This window comes from Elephantulus edwardii, unplaced genomic scaffold (genome assembly GCF_000299155.1).
Source record: "Elephantulus edwardii isolate Elephantulus edwardi_28Jun2011 unplaced genomic scaffold, EleEdw1.0 scaffold00103, whole genome shotgun sequence".
NCBI lineage: Eukaryota > Metazoa > Chordata > Mammalia > Macroscelidea > Macroscelididae > Elephantulus > Elephantulus edwardii.
In genome coordinates this window covers 854,532-870,590 of record NW_006399853.1, presented here as the reverse complement: position 1 = coordinate 870,590, position 16,059 = coordinate 854,532, and the positions used below count along the sequence as shown (strand labels likewise).

The 16,059-nt window shown below is 40.8% G+C and overlaps 1 protein-coding gene across 1 annotated transcript in view; it reads left to right on the top strand.

Annotated features, from left to right (window-relative positions):
• IER3IP1 (immediate early response 3 interacting protein 1) overlaps positions 1-6,367 on the top strand; it is an 11,660-nt gene extending 5,293 nt beyond the window's left edge. Inside the window, exons 2-3 of the mRNA XM_006891695.1 lie at positions 4,819-4,920; positions 6,312-6,367. Coding sequence (XP_006891757.1) covers positions 4,819-4,920; positions 6,312-6,367 — 158 coding nt within the window. The remainder of the gene's footprint in view (positions 1-4,818; positions 4,921-6,311) is intronic.
• Positions 6,368-16,059: the final 9,692 nt, after the last annotated feature.

Below are 16,059 nucleotides of genomic sequence, written 5' to 3'. Positions count from 1 at the left end.
CATCACCATAGGCTCTTGCTCATATGTTATTTCTTTAAATTCTTCTGTATCTGCCAATTCCTTTCTATATAATGACTCAGTATATTCCTTCCATCTTCCATAACACTTCATTTACTGATGTGGACATAGATTAATTAAGCAGCATTTGTCCAGACAGAGCAAGGGAATACTGCTTGATTTAAAATCAGAAAAGGTGTTCATCAGGGTTGTAGCGTTTCTCTGTACCCATTCTGTATGCTGAACAAGTAATTCGAGAAGCTGAAGTAGAAATATGAAAAAGTAGAATCAGGATTGGAGAACATTCCTCAACAACCTGTTATGTAGATAGCACAGCCTTCCTTGCAGAAACTGAAGAAGAAACACTGCAGAAGATCCAATACCATAGCCTTCAATAGAGGCTACATCTCAGCATCCTCACCACTGGACCAATAGGCAGCATCATGTCAAGGGCTTAATTTTATTTGATTCTCCGGTCAGTACGCATGGTAGCAATAGTAAAAAAATTAAAAAAAAAATGTTGCATTGGGAACGTCTGTTGCCAAGGACCTCTCCAACGTGTTAAAGAGCAGTGATGTCAGTTAAAAAGTGAGGCGTACATCTTTCGAGCCATGGTCTTTTTTAGTTGTTTCCTGAGCATCTGAAAGTTGATCCGTGAATATAAGGAAGACCAAAGAAGAATCAATGCCTTTGAATTGTTGGCAAAGAGTACAGAATAAACTGGTCTACAAAAGAATGAAGAAATCAGGGTTGTGTCCTTTCTCCTCGGAAAAACACATAGTACTGGGAAAAGCAGAGGGTTAGAGGGAGAGGAAGCCTCTTAACGAGGGAATGACACACTGACTAACAGTGGCTCAAGCGTGGCGGATACTGTGTGTGGTGAGGATGGCACTGGATAGGACAAAGTTCGGACCTGTCGTTCAGAGGGTGTGTGTCATTATTGTCCACACCTAACAACAACAAATCTCAACAACAAAAAATGTTTGTTGAATTTCATTAGCTTTTAAATGGAAATTGTTGCATTAAACCGAGAACAGTTTGTGTAATAATTTCCTTCAACATTTACCTTTTTGAGCAAGATAAGGTTTTAAAGCATATTAGCAGAGATATTTTTGAAGTGGATCAGGTACTTGCACTTGCATGTTAGAATTTGGTTCACGAAGTTGAAAGTGCCGTTGTTATTTACCTTTGAGTCTGAACCAACCCATAGCTGACCCTCCAGCAAGGATTTCAGAGGCAGTAAATTGCATGGCAGGAGCAATGATGTCAGTTTGAAGATTAAGGTGTATCTGATTCAGGCCATGGTCTTTTCAGTCACTTGCTATACATCTGAGAGCTGGACAGTGAATAAGGATGAGAGAAGAATTGATGCCTTTGAGCTGTGATGTTGGAGAAGAGTACTGAACATCCCAAAAGAACAAAGAGCAGCCAGAGTGCCCCTTGGAGGCAAAGATGGTGAAGTTTTGTCTCACACACTTTTGGCATGTTGTCAGAAGGAGCTGGTCCTCGCAAAGGGACATCATGGTTTAATAGGTGGAGGGTCAGCAAAGGAGAAAATCCACAACAAGATGGATTGACACAGTGACTGCCGCAGCGATCACAAGTATGTCAGAGATGATGAGGATGGCACAGGATAGATAGGACAGGGCCAGAGGTAGGGTCGCTATGAGTCATACTTGGCTTGATAGCACCTAAAAACAACAACAGCAACATAGAATGCGAAATTCTTTAATGATTACCAGGCATGCGAGAGGAGAGTCACCTTCTAGATAGTCTTGTTCTCACTGTTGTCACATCAGAACCAGCAGGTTTCGGGGAAGCTGTAAATCTCGCAGGAGGAGATTACTGGTCTTTCTCCCCGGAGCCACTGGTGGATTCAAACTACCAGGGAGGCGCCACCTTTGGGTTATCAGGGTGACCCCGAGGGACCACACACTAGAGCCGCTTTTCCAGGCAGCAGGCACGTGTTGACGCCCGGTGATGACAAAGGCAGTCCCAGATGTGGATGGAGTCAGCAAAACTTGGCCAAGGTAAATAAAGACACTTAAGTACATGACAGAAAGGGACAAGATCAGTAACTAACATAATACAGTTTTTCAAAAACAAAAAAATACATGTGTGGCTACCTAGGTAGATAAAGGCACCTATGTGATAGCATACATAGGTCATTTCATGTGCACATGTGGGGTCGGTATATGTGTTATTGGGGGCTGTCACGCTGGCTCCAACTCCTCGTGACCTCGTGAAGGACAGAGTGAAATGCAGTCCAGTCCTGTACCATCCGTCCTCAATCATCACTGACTTAGGGTCAATCATTACAGCCACTCTGTCATCCATCAGCCTGGAGGTCTGCCTCTTTTTTCACAGCCTCACTACGTTTCCAAGCATGATGTCCTTCTCCAGGGACTCATCGGTCCTAATAGCACGTAACTGTTATTGTCACATACCATCAAGCCACAACAACTGAGAGCTCACCTTCCAGTGGGCTTTTAGAGACTAAATTGCAAAGGAAGAGACTGCCTGCACCTTTCTCCTTACAGGCTAACTGGTGAATTCAAACTGCCTGCCTTTGGGTTGTCAGCGAAACTCTTTATCCACTAGGCCACCAGAGCTCCCAGTCATGTAACTAAAGTTGTATGTGTACAGATATTTCTGTATGGATTAACAAAGTGGCAGAAGTGGACTCAAGCACAACCATTGTGAGCATGGTGCAGGGCCAGGTCGTGTTTCATTCTGTTAATGTAGGGTTGCTAAGAAGAAGAACCAAATTGAAGATACTGAATCCTGGGATTTACTTTATCACATGTTAACTCTTATCTACTGTAATTCCATTTACTTCCACAAACATTGCTGAGAGTTGTGGCAGAGGGGTGTAGAAAGGAAATAAAGGATGCAGCCCTGTATCCTAGGTGTTTTATCATCTAGCTGAACATATGAAAACAACTACTGAAAAAGAACAGGGTCACCTAGAATCAGTGGGTTGTGTGGGGAATAAGAAAGAGTATTTGTTAGGATATATTGGAGAGAATTTGGACCCTGATATTGAAGTCAGATGGTCTTACATTCAGAAACTACTTTGAACAAAAATTAGTGGATACTTGGATGTGCATAAAAACACTGGGAGACTTGGTAGGATTTAAGACTAGACTGCATTTAAGGAGATTGAAATAAAATCATTCCAAAGCATGAATCATCACAGAATTTTGAAGTAGAAAGGTCATATCCTCTATGACAAAAATGCAAGAGGTTGAGGCAGAGATTTTGGAAGCATCTATTGAAAGAGGTGATGACATTATTCCGATCATGATGTTGTTCTGTGCCATCAAGTCAGAACTCACCCATAGCTGACTCTCCAGCGGGTTTTCAGAGGCACTAAGTCTCATGGGAGGAGATTGCCTGTCTTTCACCCGCAGAGCAGCTGGTGGATTTGAACCATGTGCCTTTGCATTAGCAGCTCAGTGCCTTACGACTAAGCCATCAGATGTACTACATACATACCAAGTTGCATTGCTGAGCTGAAGGCCTCAGGTCTCCAGCGGTTGGACTCCACCAGCCCCTCTGCAGGAGGAAGATAGGTGCTCTCCTTTCAATTTGATTTACAGCCTTGGGAACCTGATGGAGGCTCCAGCTATGAGTTGGAGGCAACCTTGATTGCAGTGAGGTTTCTATTGAAAAGTTTGGGCAAGAAATAGTAAAGACTGATAGTTAGCACTGTGCAGTGGCTGTCCTGTGGGATTAGAAAAGAACGAAGCCCTGATGGACTGGCACGACTGAGCTGAACTTGATTAGGCCTTGGAGGACAAGTCAAAACGCTCGACCTCTGCTGAGAACTTGAGTTTTAACTTCAGTTTATACCACAGTATGTCTCAGTATTTGTGTGGTGAAACAAGCAACAGTTATTTAACTTTCTTTTCAACCAAAGTGAAAGTTGATAAGCAAAAGGAAATCCTTAATTTGTATAAAACAGACTAAACATTTGTTCTCTGTCCTCCAACTTAAGGGTTGGTTTGAGGAATTAATTAAGCCCTGTAGTTATATGAGAGGGTAAAACATGTACTAGAAATGAGGACAAGAGAAGGACAAATTGCAGAAAATGAGGACATTGAAGTCTTTATAAGAATTTGCAGATAAAGGTTAAAAAGAGTGATTATATTAGCAGATAATGCAATAGAAGGTAAAAGATTCTTTTGTAGAGAATTAAGAGGGTAGTAGACTAAATTCCTCAGCTCACAAATTGAGAAATGAAGAGAAACAACCAAGGGAAAAGGAGGAGAGAGAAGAGAGATTAGCCTGATCAGATGGAACATGCTGTTAAAATGGCTTAACTAAGCTGTGACCAAGTGTATGTTAGTCTCCCCAGGAAAGATAGATAATGAATTTTCCCTACAATGACTTCATGCCAATAATTCTGTGGAGTTTTAGATCTGAATTGAGCTAAATTAATTACTCAGCCTGACAATATGCTTTGCCTTTTGATTCTGATCTGAAAAATATTGTTTACTACTTAAGGGAGGTGGGAGGAACTTTCATAATAATCATCTTCACTAAAGCAAATTCCATTGGATAATTTAGAGTGTAGATGATTTTGTAAAATCCAAATATGTAAATGAAGAGGAATGAGTTTGTTGCTGCTATCAGAAGTGAAAGAAAAAATTTCTAAGTCACTGAACTCAATATTTTAACCTTTCTTAGAAGTCAAGAGATTTTATATTTTGGGTCTTTAATAAGGACTTAAACTAATCTTTTAAAAGATGGCTAATGAGGAAGCTAGGCAAGTGCATAATCCATTTTAACACAGCTAATCATCTTTCTATTATGCAGTTGGCTGGGGAACAGACCAGGGAATTGGCGGGTTCGGAGAGGAACCAGGAATTAAATCGCAGCTAATGAACCTCATTCGATCTGTAAGAACCGTGATGCGAGGTAAGTAAGAAGGAACACTCTTAAACTTTAATTTTGTAGTTTGATTTGAGAAGCAAAGATTCAGTGTGTGAATGATACCACATACCCTTTTTGTAGTAGGAATGTATATAGATATCTATTAGATGAAAGTGTATAAAGCAAAACATAAACCAGTTCAGTCTCTACTGATACAGTTCAGTTACACTCATTACAGTCTTCATATCGGGCAAGTCTTCTCACTGTCCTTTTCCAAATTGTTCCACTACCATCACGATTAACTCACTGCTCCCCAACTGGCTCATTTTTTTGAGTTTTTGTTATTAACATGATTCTATGTAGATCTTTCTTTTTAAAAAGTACAGGGCAAAGCAGCTGTCATTTCATTTATTAAACAGAATTATTGTCTGGTCCCTAGTTTTAGTGTGAAGTTTAAGATTTAAAAGGTTTTTTTCAGTCCACTTGTTTTCAAAGGTCATCCATTCTCAGTGAGATCTATGGGAAATTGTCATTCTGAGTGTGGATGGATATATTTTTTTAATCTGAATTTTTCTATAGAATTGTTGATCAAACTATCCTGTAATGGTAGCTCGATACCATCCAGGTTTTCTGGTCCCACTTGTTCGGGGATTCAAATCCTGGTTCCTCCTTTTATCCTGCCTCTTCCCCTACTGTCCCAGGCAAATAGAGACCAGTTGATGTGCCTTAAAGAGCCAGTTACAAGCTCTTAAAACTCCCAGGCAGAGTGGGGGATTTTTTTTTTCTCTCTTTAATCTTGCTTTATTGCTTAAAGTTACTGACTTCTTCCTCATTTCACTCTTCTTTATGTCCAATTTAGTTGGTAAAAATAGACTCCTCAGTGTTATAATTGGCTTATTCCTTCCTAGCGTTAAAAGAAGAGTATTTGCCTTTGGAAGCTTTACAAACTGTAATGTCATCTAGTGCCACAGAAGGTTCTCAAGAGGAGAAGTTCCAAATCTGCCATCCTGGCAGAAGACTTTTTAGAGTACCTCAAGGAAAAGTTTAAAATCCTTTTCTTTAAAGCCATTACATAAGGGCTTTCATTTATTTACTTCCTAGCTATTCTAGTCACAATTTCAGATAGAATATTAAGCTGATTTTTACTACAGCACGTTCTTTTTGCGTGTGTCCACTTCTGTGCGCCCTGCTCTCATGTTCTTACAGGTAAAGTGGAAGTTTCTCTTCCTTATTAGTCTTAACGTGCCAATGGGAGAGCTGCCTCTTTAAACTAGATTTTGCTTGTTACACCCCAGTGCCTGTTTGCGTATCCCTCTGTCACAGATTACACATTTATGATGATATGTTTCCTGCTAGATGCTAATAACTATTATCTTGTCTTTTCCTGATATTTTGTTTATATTAACAAGCTTGCTTTTTTTTTTCTTTTTTTGCAGTGCCATTGATAATAGTAAATTCAGTTGTAATTGTATTACTTTTATTATTTGGTTGAAGCCCAGCCAAGGAAATGGAAATTCTGAAGAAGAAGGTGCCAGGAGAAGTTACTGCTTCGAGATTATTGAAAAATAGATAGCTGGTCAACCTCACACTTGACAAAAATGTAAAGCTGACAATAAAACAAGAGTTCTTATTTATCTGATTTTTTTAATGTTGCACTTATAGTTTCATTATAAAAAGATCAGATTAATACAACAAAGACAGTAACTATCCAGGATTGAAATCCATGTTATGGCTGATTGTTAATAAGAACCCATGCTGTGGTAAAGATTGTTAAAGGGTACAGGACTGTCTCATCTATGTTAATAGAGCCTTTTCTATTTCTCACTACTCAGGGATGATTTTTTTTCCAAAATTTGTAAAGTTACTTATAATTTAGTTATGATATGAGGGTGATTATTCTCCCAGATACAATTTAAAGGCATTTTCAAAAGTAACTACTGCCTATAAAATGTCAAATAGATAATTTTATTTTAAACTTCTTTGTTAAATATTTTGACCGTAGCCCCAACTGAAAAAAAAATCCAAGTTTTAGTATCTAATGAGGAGAAATTCCTTGCTTTGGGGAGAGAGTTCTAGATTTGTAAGTCATTGAGTCACATGTTGATCTGTTGGTTGTGTTTTGTTTTACATTGTTTTCGTGAATTTACTTTATGAATTTGCCTGAATGATGAGATTAGACCAGCACCTACAAATTTTCACCAGTAGAAAAACCTGTGTAGAAGAGTCTGTGCCCTTTCACGATGATGACTTTTGTTTTCAAAGTCAGCATTAAATGTTAGCTTTTATGACCATCTCAAAATACTAAAAATTACACTATGTAAGAAAATATTTATTTAAAGTCATTGTCCTCCACCATTATCCCATGTTACCATGTTTTGATGGATATGTAGGTGTCTGATTCTTAATTCTTTATTCATTAGAACATTTATTATGCTAGATAAGTTTTTGTTTTTATGTCTTAAATCATCTTGTGAGATTATTTGCTCATTCCATAATACCATTTTATGGGAAAAGGTAAAATTATGTAAATGTTTCTTGTGAAATCATCAGTAACAGTATTTTAAAGGGCTGGAATGACATCTTTGTTTAGAGGAGATAATTCTTAAATAAAGGTGAATTTCTAAGTCAAGTATTTGTTTTTATACCTAACAGTGTTTCAATTACTCTCTGTTTTGTAATACCTCTTATATATGTTTTTTTTTTTGCTGTAAAATCTCTGAGCACAGATTTAATGAAAGGAAAAATTTACGGTCTGGGGTTTTTTTTTGTTGTTTTGTTGGTTTTTTTAATGAATTCACTAAATTGCATCAAAGTTTGTGAGCAACTTTTCATTTCATGACTAAAGTTACCTTTTATGCTTTGGAGCAAGTTCTAAATGTCTGTTCGCCAAACTTGAGTCAGAGACTGATGATTCTGGGTCATCCACTTCCAGATCAACCAAGGAAATGTCCCAGGGATTCTTACTTAATGACCTGGCTTTTGTTAGTAGCTAACATATTCGCACCTACAGGCTGTGTTCCCTTGGCCTTACAAAATGCATGAGTTTTAAGTCACTAAATGGATTTAAAAAGTGTACTGATAGCATTCATTCTTCTGTATAGGATGAATGTAAAAAAAATTATCTGATAAAATTTTCATCTTGAGACTGACAGCATTTTTAACGTAGTGTTGGGTTAGTGCCACACTCCAGTGGGATGCAGTCAGAAGTTTCTGAGGCATAGTGGTTTTGAGAGTGAGACACTGATCATTAAGATGTTTCTTCTCTGCCTGCCACTCACACAATTCCAGTTTTAAAGGACTGACGGGGGAGCTTGAAGCATTCTTACTTTCATCTTGGTTTCCTGGGGTGATTCTAATCAGTAGCTCATTTTTGTAGACACAATTTAAATGCCTGTCTGCCCATCCAGTTCTCCCCTTATCAGTTCTGAGGATTAAGAATCTGTGTTCAGTCCCCTCTTCAGATATCCATATGGTGATATTTTTTAATCCATATATATTCTGACTGTGTATCTGTGTGCTTGGCTCAAAGGTTATGGATACTAATCAAATTCTTAACCCTTATCCTTAAGTACAGTGGTTCTCAAACTTTGTTAGCAGAACCAGATAGCGAAGGGTATTCCAGTGTCTAAAACAGATGGGAGCAACTCCATTTATTTCTTTTTATTTGCATCTGTGGTGATAACCAGAGGCCTGCCACTGCATTTTGTCAAGCATCCCAATATGCTTCCACAAAATCAAATGGTTTGAAAGAATTTTTTAACCCTTGCTTTAAATGAGTAGATAATATAACCTTGTGTTTTCTAGATATGTACAATTACTTGAATGTTTGTGTAGTCCTGAAGTGATAAGAATATATGTGAATAGTAAATTGAAGAGGCAGAATATTGCTCATATGCAAAGCAAACCTTTTACTTTGTGACTTAGAGCAAATAGACTTCCCTGGAATGTAGTTCTTTTTGGTCACCTCATCTGTAAAATTTGTCAGTATCTGAGAGGAGCGATTCATTCTGGAAGATATATTTCCAAATCCTTAAACTTCAATCTAAGATGTTTCCCAGAAGAGAAAATGTTTTTGGGAAAAGTAAATCACTTTGTTATTGACTTAACAGTTATAAAGTTAACATCAGTAGTAAAATTACGATACCAAGCAAAATAGAATTCTTTTTTGCTAGAATAGTTCTTCACCCTTGATTTGCCTTTCGACCTCAAATATGGTGACAATTCTCTGCAGGGACCTGGAAAGGGTAGGAGGCCATATCCATGGTTATCAATGGTCAGGATAAAGTTTTGGAGTCCTACTATTTTTTCAGTTAGGGAAGCCTGTTGGATTTTTACCTAGGCTTTTTTTCCTTTTCCTAAATGCACTCCCTCTGTTGTTAGGTTCCCATCCTTTTCTTTCCTAATGTCGCTCTTTGAGAAGCAAAGCAGTGTGAATCTAGGTCAGCAGAAATAAATGGTGTCATTCTACACTATCGTCAGATACACCAGTTCCACCAACTAGATGCCCAACTCTGGAACCTCCTCATTCATCACCTTAATTCTTTCCTCCTTTACTTGTAGATTAATAGACCCCTAATTACGGACCAGGAAAACTTTAGGAGGAAGTAGTCCTCTTTGCTCCATTTTCACACAATGCTTATTTAATCATCACAAACAGCCTTTAATCTGGTCTCCTCACATTTCCTTTGGCACCTTTTGAGTTCATTTATTTGCATTGCAGCCAGAGTAACTATTTTGAAACACACAGATTTTATGCTACCTGCTTATTTAAACTCTTTCAGTGATGTGTTTCATTGTGGTAAGACAGCTCCTAGTTATGCAGGAGAAACGAAGCAGGTTGGGTTTTTTTTTTATTGTTGTTCTATTAAGCAGAATCTAATACAGAAAACTTTTACTCAACAAATTGTTATGTGCCCTTGAGTTGGAACCCATGAATTTGTAACTGACCTTCCTGCAGATTTTCAGAAGTTATAAATCACACAGGAGGTAACTGCCCATCTTCCTTGGAGCTGCTGATGGATTCAAATTGCCAGACAGGCATCATCTTTGGGTTAGTAGCCCAGCTCCCTAAAGACTGTGCCAGTTGTTATTAAGTGCCTTCAAGTAAGTAAGACTCAGTGACATTATAAACAACAGTCTAAACCCTGTCCTATCCTGTGCCATCCTTACCATTCCTGGTGTATTTGAGCCTATTGCTGCAGACAGTGTATTAATCCATCTCCTTGAAGGTCTTCCTCTTCTCTGCTGACCCTATTCCTTTCCGAACATGATGTCCCTTTCTGAGCATGATGTCCCTTTCCAAGGAATAGCCTCCTCTAACATCCAAAGTATGTAAGATGAATCTTCACCATCCTTATCTCCAAGGAACTCTAGTTTCTTTCTCCAAGACATATTTTTGTTTTTTTGACAATTCATGGGATAGTCCCTCATTTCTAATGCCACAACTCAAATGCATCAATTATCTTTATTCATTGTCCAGCTCTCAGATACATAGCAAATAATTGAAAAGATTGTGGTTTAAATCAAACACAGCTTACTCTTTAAACTGACATTGCTGCTCTTCAGGGTTTTGGAAAGGTCCCTGACAGCCAACTTTCCCCCAATGCTATATGTCTCCTGATTTCCTGATTGCTGGTACAAAGGATGTGGTAAGGTGAAATTGTTGATGGTTTCAATCTTTTTTTCCATCTATCATGATGTTACCTATTGGCTCAGTGGTGAGGAATTTTGTTTTCTTGATGTAGAGATGTAATCCATATTGAAGGCCGCAGTCCAGGGCTCCTCTTTTTTTTTGTTAAGGGTATATAAATGTGTGGCCCTCTTTGCATTCAAGTAGTTTATTTAGCTTAAAGGGAGACATGCTGAGGGTTTAAGGGTTAGAGGAGGGCTTAAGGCTCACACTCTGAGTAAGGCTCATACATTGAGGTGGAGGTGGAGAGACTCAGAGCAGAACCAGAATACAGCTTCCCTAAGGATCCTTAGAGAAGAATATTGACAAGTATAATGAGAAAAAGGCTTGATAATGCAGTAAACAAGGACCAGTGTTAGCCGAAGTTGTTATGTGCCGTTGAGTCACTTGCGACTCATAGTGACCCTAGTACAACAACCCTAAACCCTGCTTTATCCTGTGCCAACCTCATTGTCCCTGACATACCTCCTCCCATTAGCCCAGTCACTGGATCAATCCATCTCATTGAGGGTCTTCCTCTCTTGCGCTGTCCCTGCATGATAACACTCTCCAAAGACAGTCCCTCCTTGCAACATGCTCAAAGTATGTCAGACGAAGCTTCAGAATCCTTGTTAGGCCTTAAATGCTAGGTACTTGCAAAAAAAAGGAAGACCTTCAACCAGATGGATTGACAAAGTAACTCTTGGTTCAATGGGCTCCAGTATATGAGATGATAAGGCTGGCACAGGACAGTGCAGGTTCAGATCTGTCAATCATAGAGTCGCTATGAGTTGTAAAGGGCTCAACAATATCCAATCATCAATAAAAAATGAAATAAGGACTACAGGAACTAGAGTATTTCAAGCTACATCGAAGAGATAACTTTCAGGAAACTCTTTGGGAAGGAGAATGATTTAGGCAAGAGGATTGGAGGCAAGGAAATGTACTCGCTCTTGGTTCAACACTGGTGCTATAAAAGGGATTCTGAGAAAAGATTTTTTATTTTCCTGCTGCACCTGGACCCGGTAGGGTGAGCCTTTCAAGGAACAGGATATAGTCCCGCTTTCTCTTGAGAGGCCGTGAAGCAGCATGATAAGACAGATGTTGTTAGCACCAGTCAGCGACACTGCAAACAACAGATCTGAACCCTGTCCTACCCTGTGCCAGCCTCACCACCTCCAAACACGTGAGCTCACTGCTGAAGTCAGTGTCAATCCTTCTTATTGAGGGTCTTCCTATCTTTTGCTGATCCTCCACTTTTCCAAGCATCATGTCCTCCTCCAAGAAATAGCCTCTCCTAGCAACATACTTCACCATCCTTGTTGCACTTTTCCCAAGACGTGTCTATTACTTTGGCAGCCCATGGGATATTCAGTACTCTTCTCCAATATTACAATTCAAAGACAACAATTCTTCTGTCACTCTTATTTATTGTCCAGCTCTCTGATGCATACGAAACGATGAACAAGACTAAGGCCTGAATCAGGACAGAGAAGTGGAATTCAAAACTCCTCCATCTGTGGGAGGACAGTAGGAGGGAGATGGATGTAGCTGCGTGAGGCGGGACTTCTGGTGCGTCCTGCATCCAGCTTCCGGCGTCAATCAAGCCGTTGCCGGGGCGCAATAGGCAGAAATGCTAGGACATTGAGGACCGAGCGGCCGTGCTGGTTGGTTTCCCTATTGGCGGGGACCCTTCCTGCGGACAGCGGGCACAGTGGCTGTGAGAAGCCATTCTTGGGCACAGGAGGAAGACGAGGCGGAATCGGGCACAGGCGGCTTGTCTGTACGTTACTCTTTTTGGGATAGCGCTCAGGGAAACCCAAGTTCTCCCTCTAGGCCACTGCCCGCCCTTCCTGGTCTCTGACCAATCCACGCGCGCGCTCCAGGGCCCTGTCCCTCCCTCCGCGTGGGCCGGCCTCGGCCGCGCACTAGGACGCATGCGCAGGAAGGAGCGGTGGGCGCGCCGCTCCCGCTGTGGGTTCCTTGTTTGCTGTTTGCGTGTCATTGCTGATCGACCTGGACAGTACGTGGCTGGAGTCCATTAATGATGCCTTCGGAAGGTGTTTCGAAGCTAACCCCCTGTCGAGTCCATCGAGCCCCCTTTTAGTTCCATGTAGACCCCTCTCTGTTCCATCTAGCCCCCTTTCGGCTCAGCAGTCCCCCTTCGAGTCTATCTAGCCTTTGCCAGGCTCTGGAAAGGGGCTGGGATTTCGTGCACTGACCTGCCCCGGGTGCCCCTGCGCTGTCCTCATCTGACCCCACCAGCTTGCCTCATCTGCCCTGGTGGACTCCTGATCCTTGATGGAGCCTAACTGCTTTCGGTTAAGGAGATGGAGAAAACAGAGTTAGTTCAAAGATAGTGTTGAAAAATTCTTGTTTATGAATTCCCAGATAAAAGAGGCAGGGATTCGTGAATCTAGTAATCCAGAAGACCTTTTTGAGCACCTACCTAATACAGGCATGCCATTTCTTGTACTTCGCTTTATTGCACTTTGCAAATAATGTCCTTTTCATACGTTGCCTATTTGTGGCAACCTTATGATGTCATTTTTCCATAGCTCTTAATATCTTCCCCTCTCCTAGATACTTTAAACAGCAGATTGAGACAAAAAGAATTAGGGATTTATTTTTAAAAATGTTTTGAGGGTGGGAAGGTTTTATGTCGTCTCTTATGCAAATCATTCCGTTATTTTTTTACCTTTTTTCGTCTAAGCATGCATCCCTATATTTGACATTTACTATGAAACTATGCTGTTTGTATTTTTGTATGTGTGATTTACTTCCATATCCTGCACACAGTATTTTTTGGAGTTGAATGATATGTACTTTAGGCCATCTCATTTTTTATTTTTTTTTATTGTTAGGAGTGTAGTAGCACTTACCTATTCTGCTGTTGATGTACATTTATATTATTTCCTGTTTTTAGCTATTGCAGACAAAGCTGCTGTGAACATTTTTGTTTGGATCATTTATTACAGTGTGAAATACTCTCTCAAGGACATACTATCTGACAGTGGACTTGCTGAATCTTAGAAATATGATACTAAATTGGTTTCTAAAATGATTGCCTTAATTTATATCCTTACTTATGATACATAGTAGTCCCTGTGTGACATAGTCAAGCGCCTCACTACCAGCTGGCAGGTTGGCGTCTGAGCCCACCCAGAAGTGCCTTGGAAGAAAGACTTGTCAGTTGGCTTCCTACAGACCCCAGCTTTGAAAACCCAGTGAAGTGTGGTTCTCCTCTGCAGCACATGGGGTCACCGTGCTTTGGAGCCACAAGTAAGCTATAGCCCATGTAAGTGGTTCTGAGGAGTTCATCTGTGAAAAGTGAAAGCCTCAACAAGACAGATTGTACCCGGTGGCTAAAGAATGGCTCTCAAGCCCAGCAGTGGTCCTAAGAACGATGCAGGACCTGGCAGCATTTCGTTCTGCTGACCAGAGTCACTGAGTTGAAGGAGTGCAGATGGGCCCTAGCGTGTTAACATGTTAATCACCACAACACATCCCTTCTAGTTGAAGAAACGGATACCTAATGAACTGTATGTCATGCACCTAAGTTGCTGACCGTGAGACTTGGAAAGTCTTTAGTAATACATCAACTCCTTGTTGTGTTTTGGTGATTTTTTTAAACCATAAATTAAAACTGATACCTCCAATTCCAAATCAGTATCCCAGGATGCTTCTTGTCTTCCAACTGCATGTTTCTTTCTCTTTTCTTTCTTTTTTTGAGAGCCCTGATTATTAACATTGAGCGAGGAAACACTGCATGGTTCAAAATTGGGAAAGGCCAGGGATGTGTCCTATCTCCATACCTTTTCAACCTGTATGCAGAACAGATTATCCGAGAGGCTGGGCTCTATGAGGAGAAGTGTGGCATCAGGATTGGTGGAAGATCTATTAACAATCTGCGTTATGCAGATGACACAACTCTGCTCCCTGAAACTGAGGAGGACCTCATGCATTTGCTGAGGGTCAAGGACTACAGCCTTCAATATGGATTGAGGCTCAATGTCAAGAAGACAGAGATTCTTACCACGGGACCAATTGGCAGCATCAGAATGGATGGTGAAGAGATTGAGATTGTTAACAACTTTAGTCTGCTTGGCTCCACAGTCAACACTCTTGGCACCAGTAGCCAGGAAATTAAAAGACGTATCGTGATGGGAAAGTCTGCTGTTAGGGACCTCTCCAGGGTACTGAAGAGCAATGGTGTCACTCTGAAGACTAAGGTGCGTCTGATACAGGCCATGGTCTTTGCAATCACTTGTTGTGCATCTGAGAGTTGGACAATGACCAGGGAGGATAGAAGGAGAATTGATGCCTTTGAGTGTGGTGCTGGAGAATAGTATTGAATATACCCTGGACTGCCAAGAAAACAGATTTATCCTGGAGAGGGTTAACCAGGCTGCTCCTTGGAGGCAAGGATTCTGAGGCTTTGTCTGACATACTTTGGACATGTTGTGAGGGAGAGGACCTTGGAGAGGGTCATCATGCTTGGGAGGGTGGAGGGACAGTGCAGAAGGGGAAGACCGTCTGTGAGGTGGATTGATTCAGTGACTCAGGTAATCGGGATGGGTGTGTCAGAGGCAGTGAGATTGTCCCTGGATAGAGCAGGGTTTAGGGCTTTTGTACATAGGGTCACTGTGAGTCACAAGCGACTTGACGGCACATAACAACAACATACTTACATTGTCAGAAACACACAAAATCGTTTTGGAGCTCACACCTCTGTCACTGACAGCAACACACCTATCATGTAGAGTTCACGATTTCTTGGCAGTACTTTTTGTCCTTGTGATTTTTCCCATTAAAAGACTAGAGTCCGAAGGCTCAGAAAGCTTATATGGCTAGGTTCATTTGTTTCTGTCTGCATTCCATTTGAGGGTTGGTTCAGTTTGAATATATAAAATATGAGCATAATACAAAGGCAAAATTAAAAGTGAAATGTCATCCCTCCTTATAGCCTCCTTGCTGTTCTCGCCAACCCATAATTAGTAATTCTGACTGATAGCCATTCTTCATTAGGTTTTGAAGACTGTGTATTTAGAGGAGGAGACTGCCTATCTCTTCTACAGAGCAGCTAGCTGGTGGATTCAAACTGTTGACCTTTCAGCTGGCAGTGCCACATTTAATGTACCACACCACCAAACTGAAAACCAAACACTCATTGAAATGCGTCCATTTCAATTCGTGGCAACCACTCTGTTAGGTTACAGAGGCTCTAAATCTTTATGAGAGGAACTATCTTTCTTCCAAGAAGTAACTGTTGGATTTGAACTGCCGACCTTTTCAGTTAGCAGGCTGATATGTTGTCACTGTACAACCAGGGCTCCTTTAATAATATATAAACTATATGTTACCTTATCAGATTCATCTTGGAGAGGATTAAATCAAGCTACTCCTTGGAGGCAAGGATTCTGGGGCTTCGTCTGACATACTTTGGACATGTTGCCAGGAGGGACGGGTCCTTGGAGAGGGACATCATGCTTGGGAGGGTGGAGGGACAGCGCAGG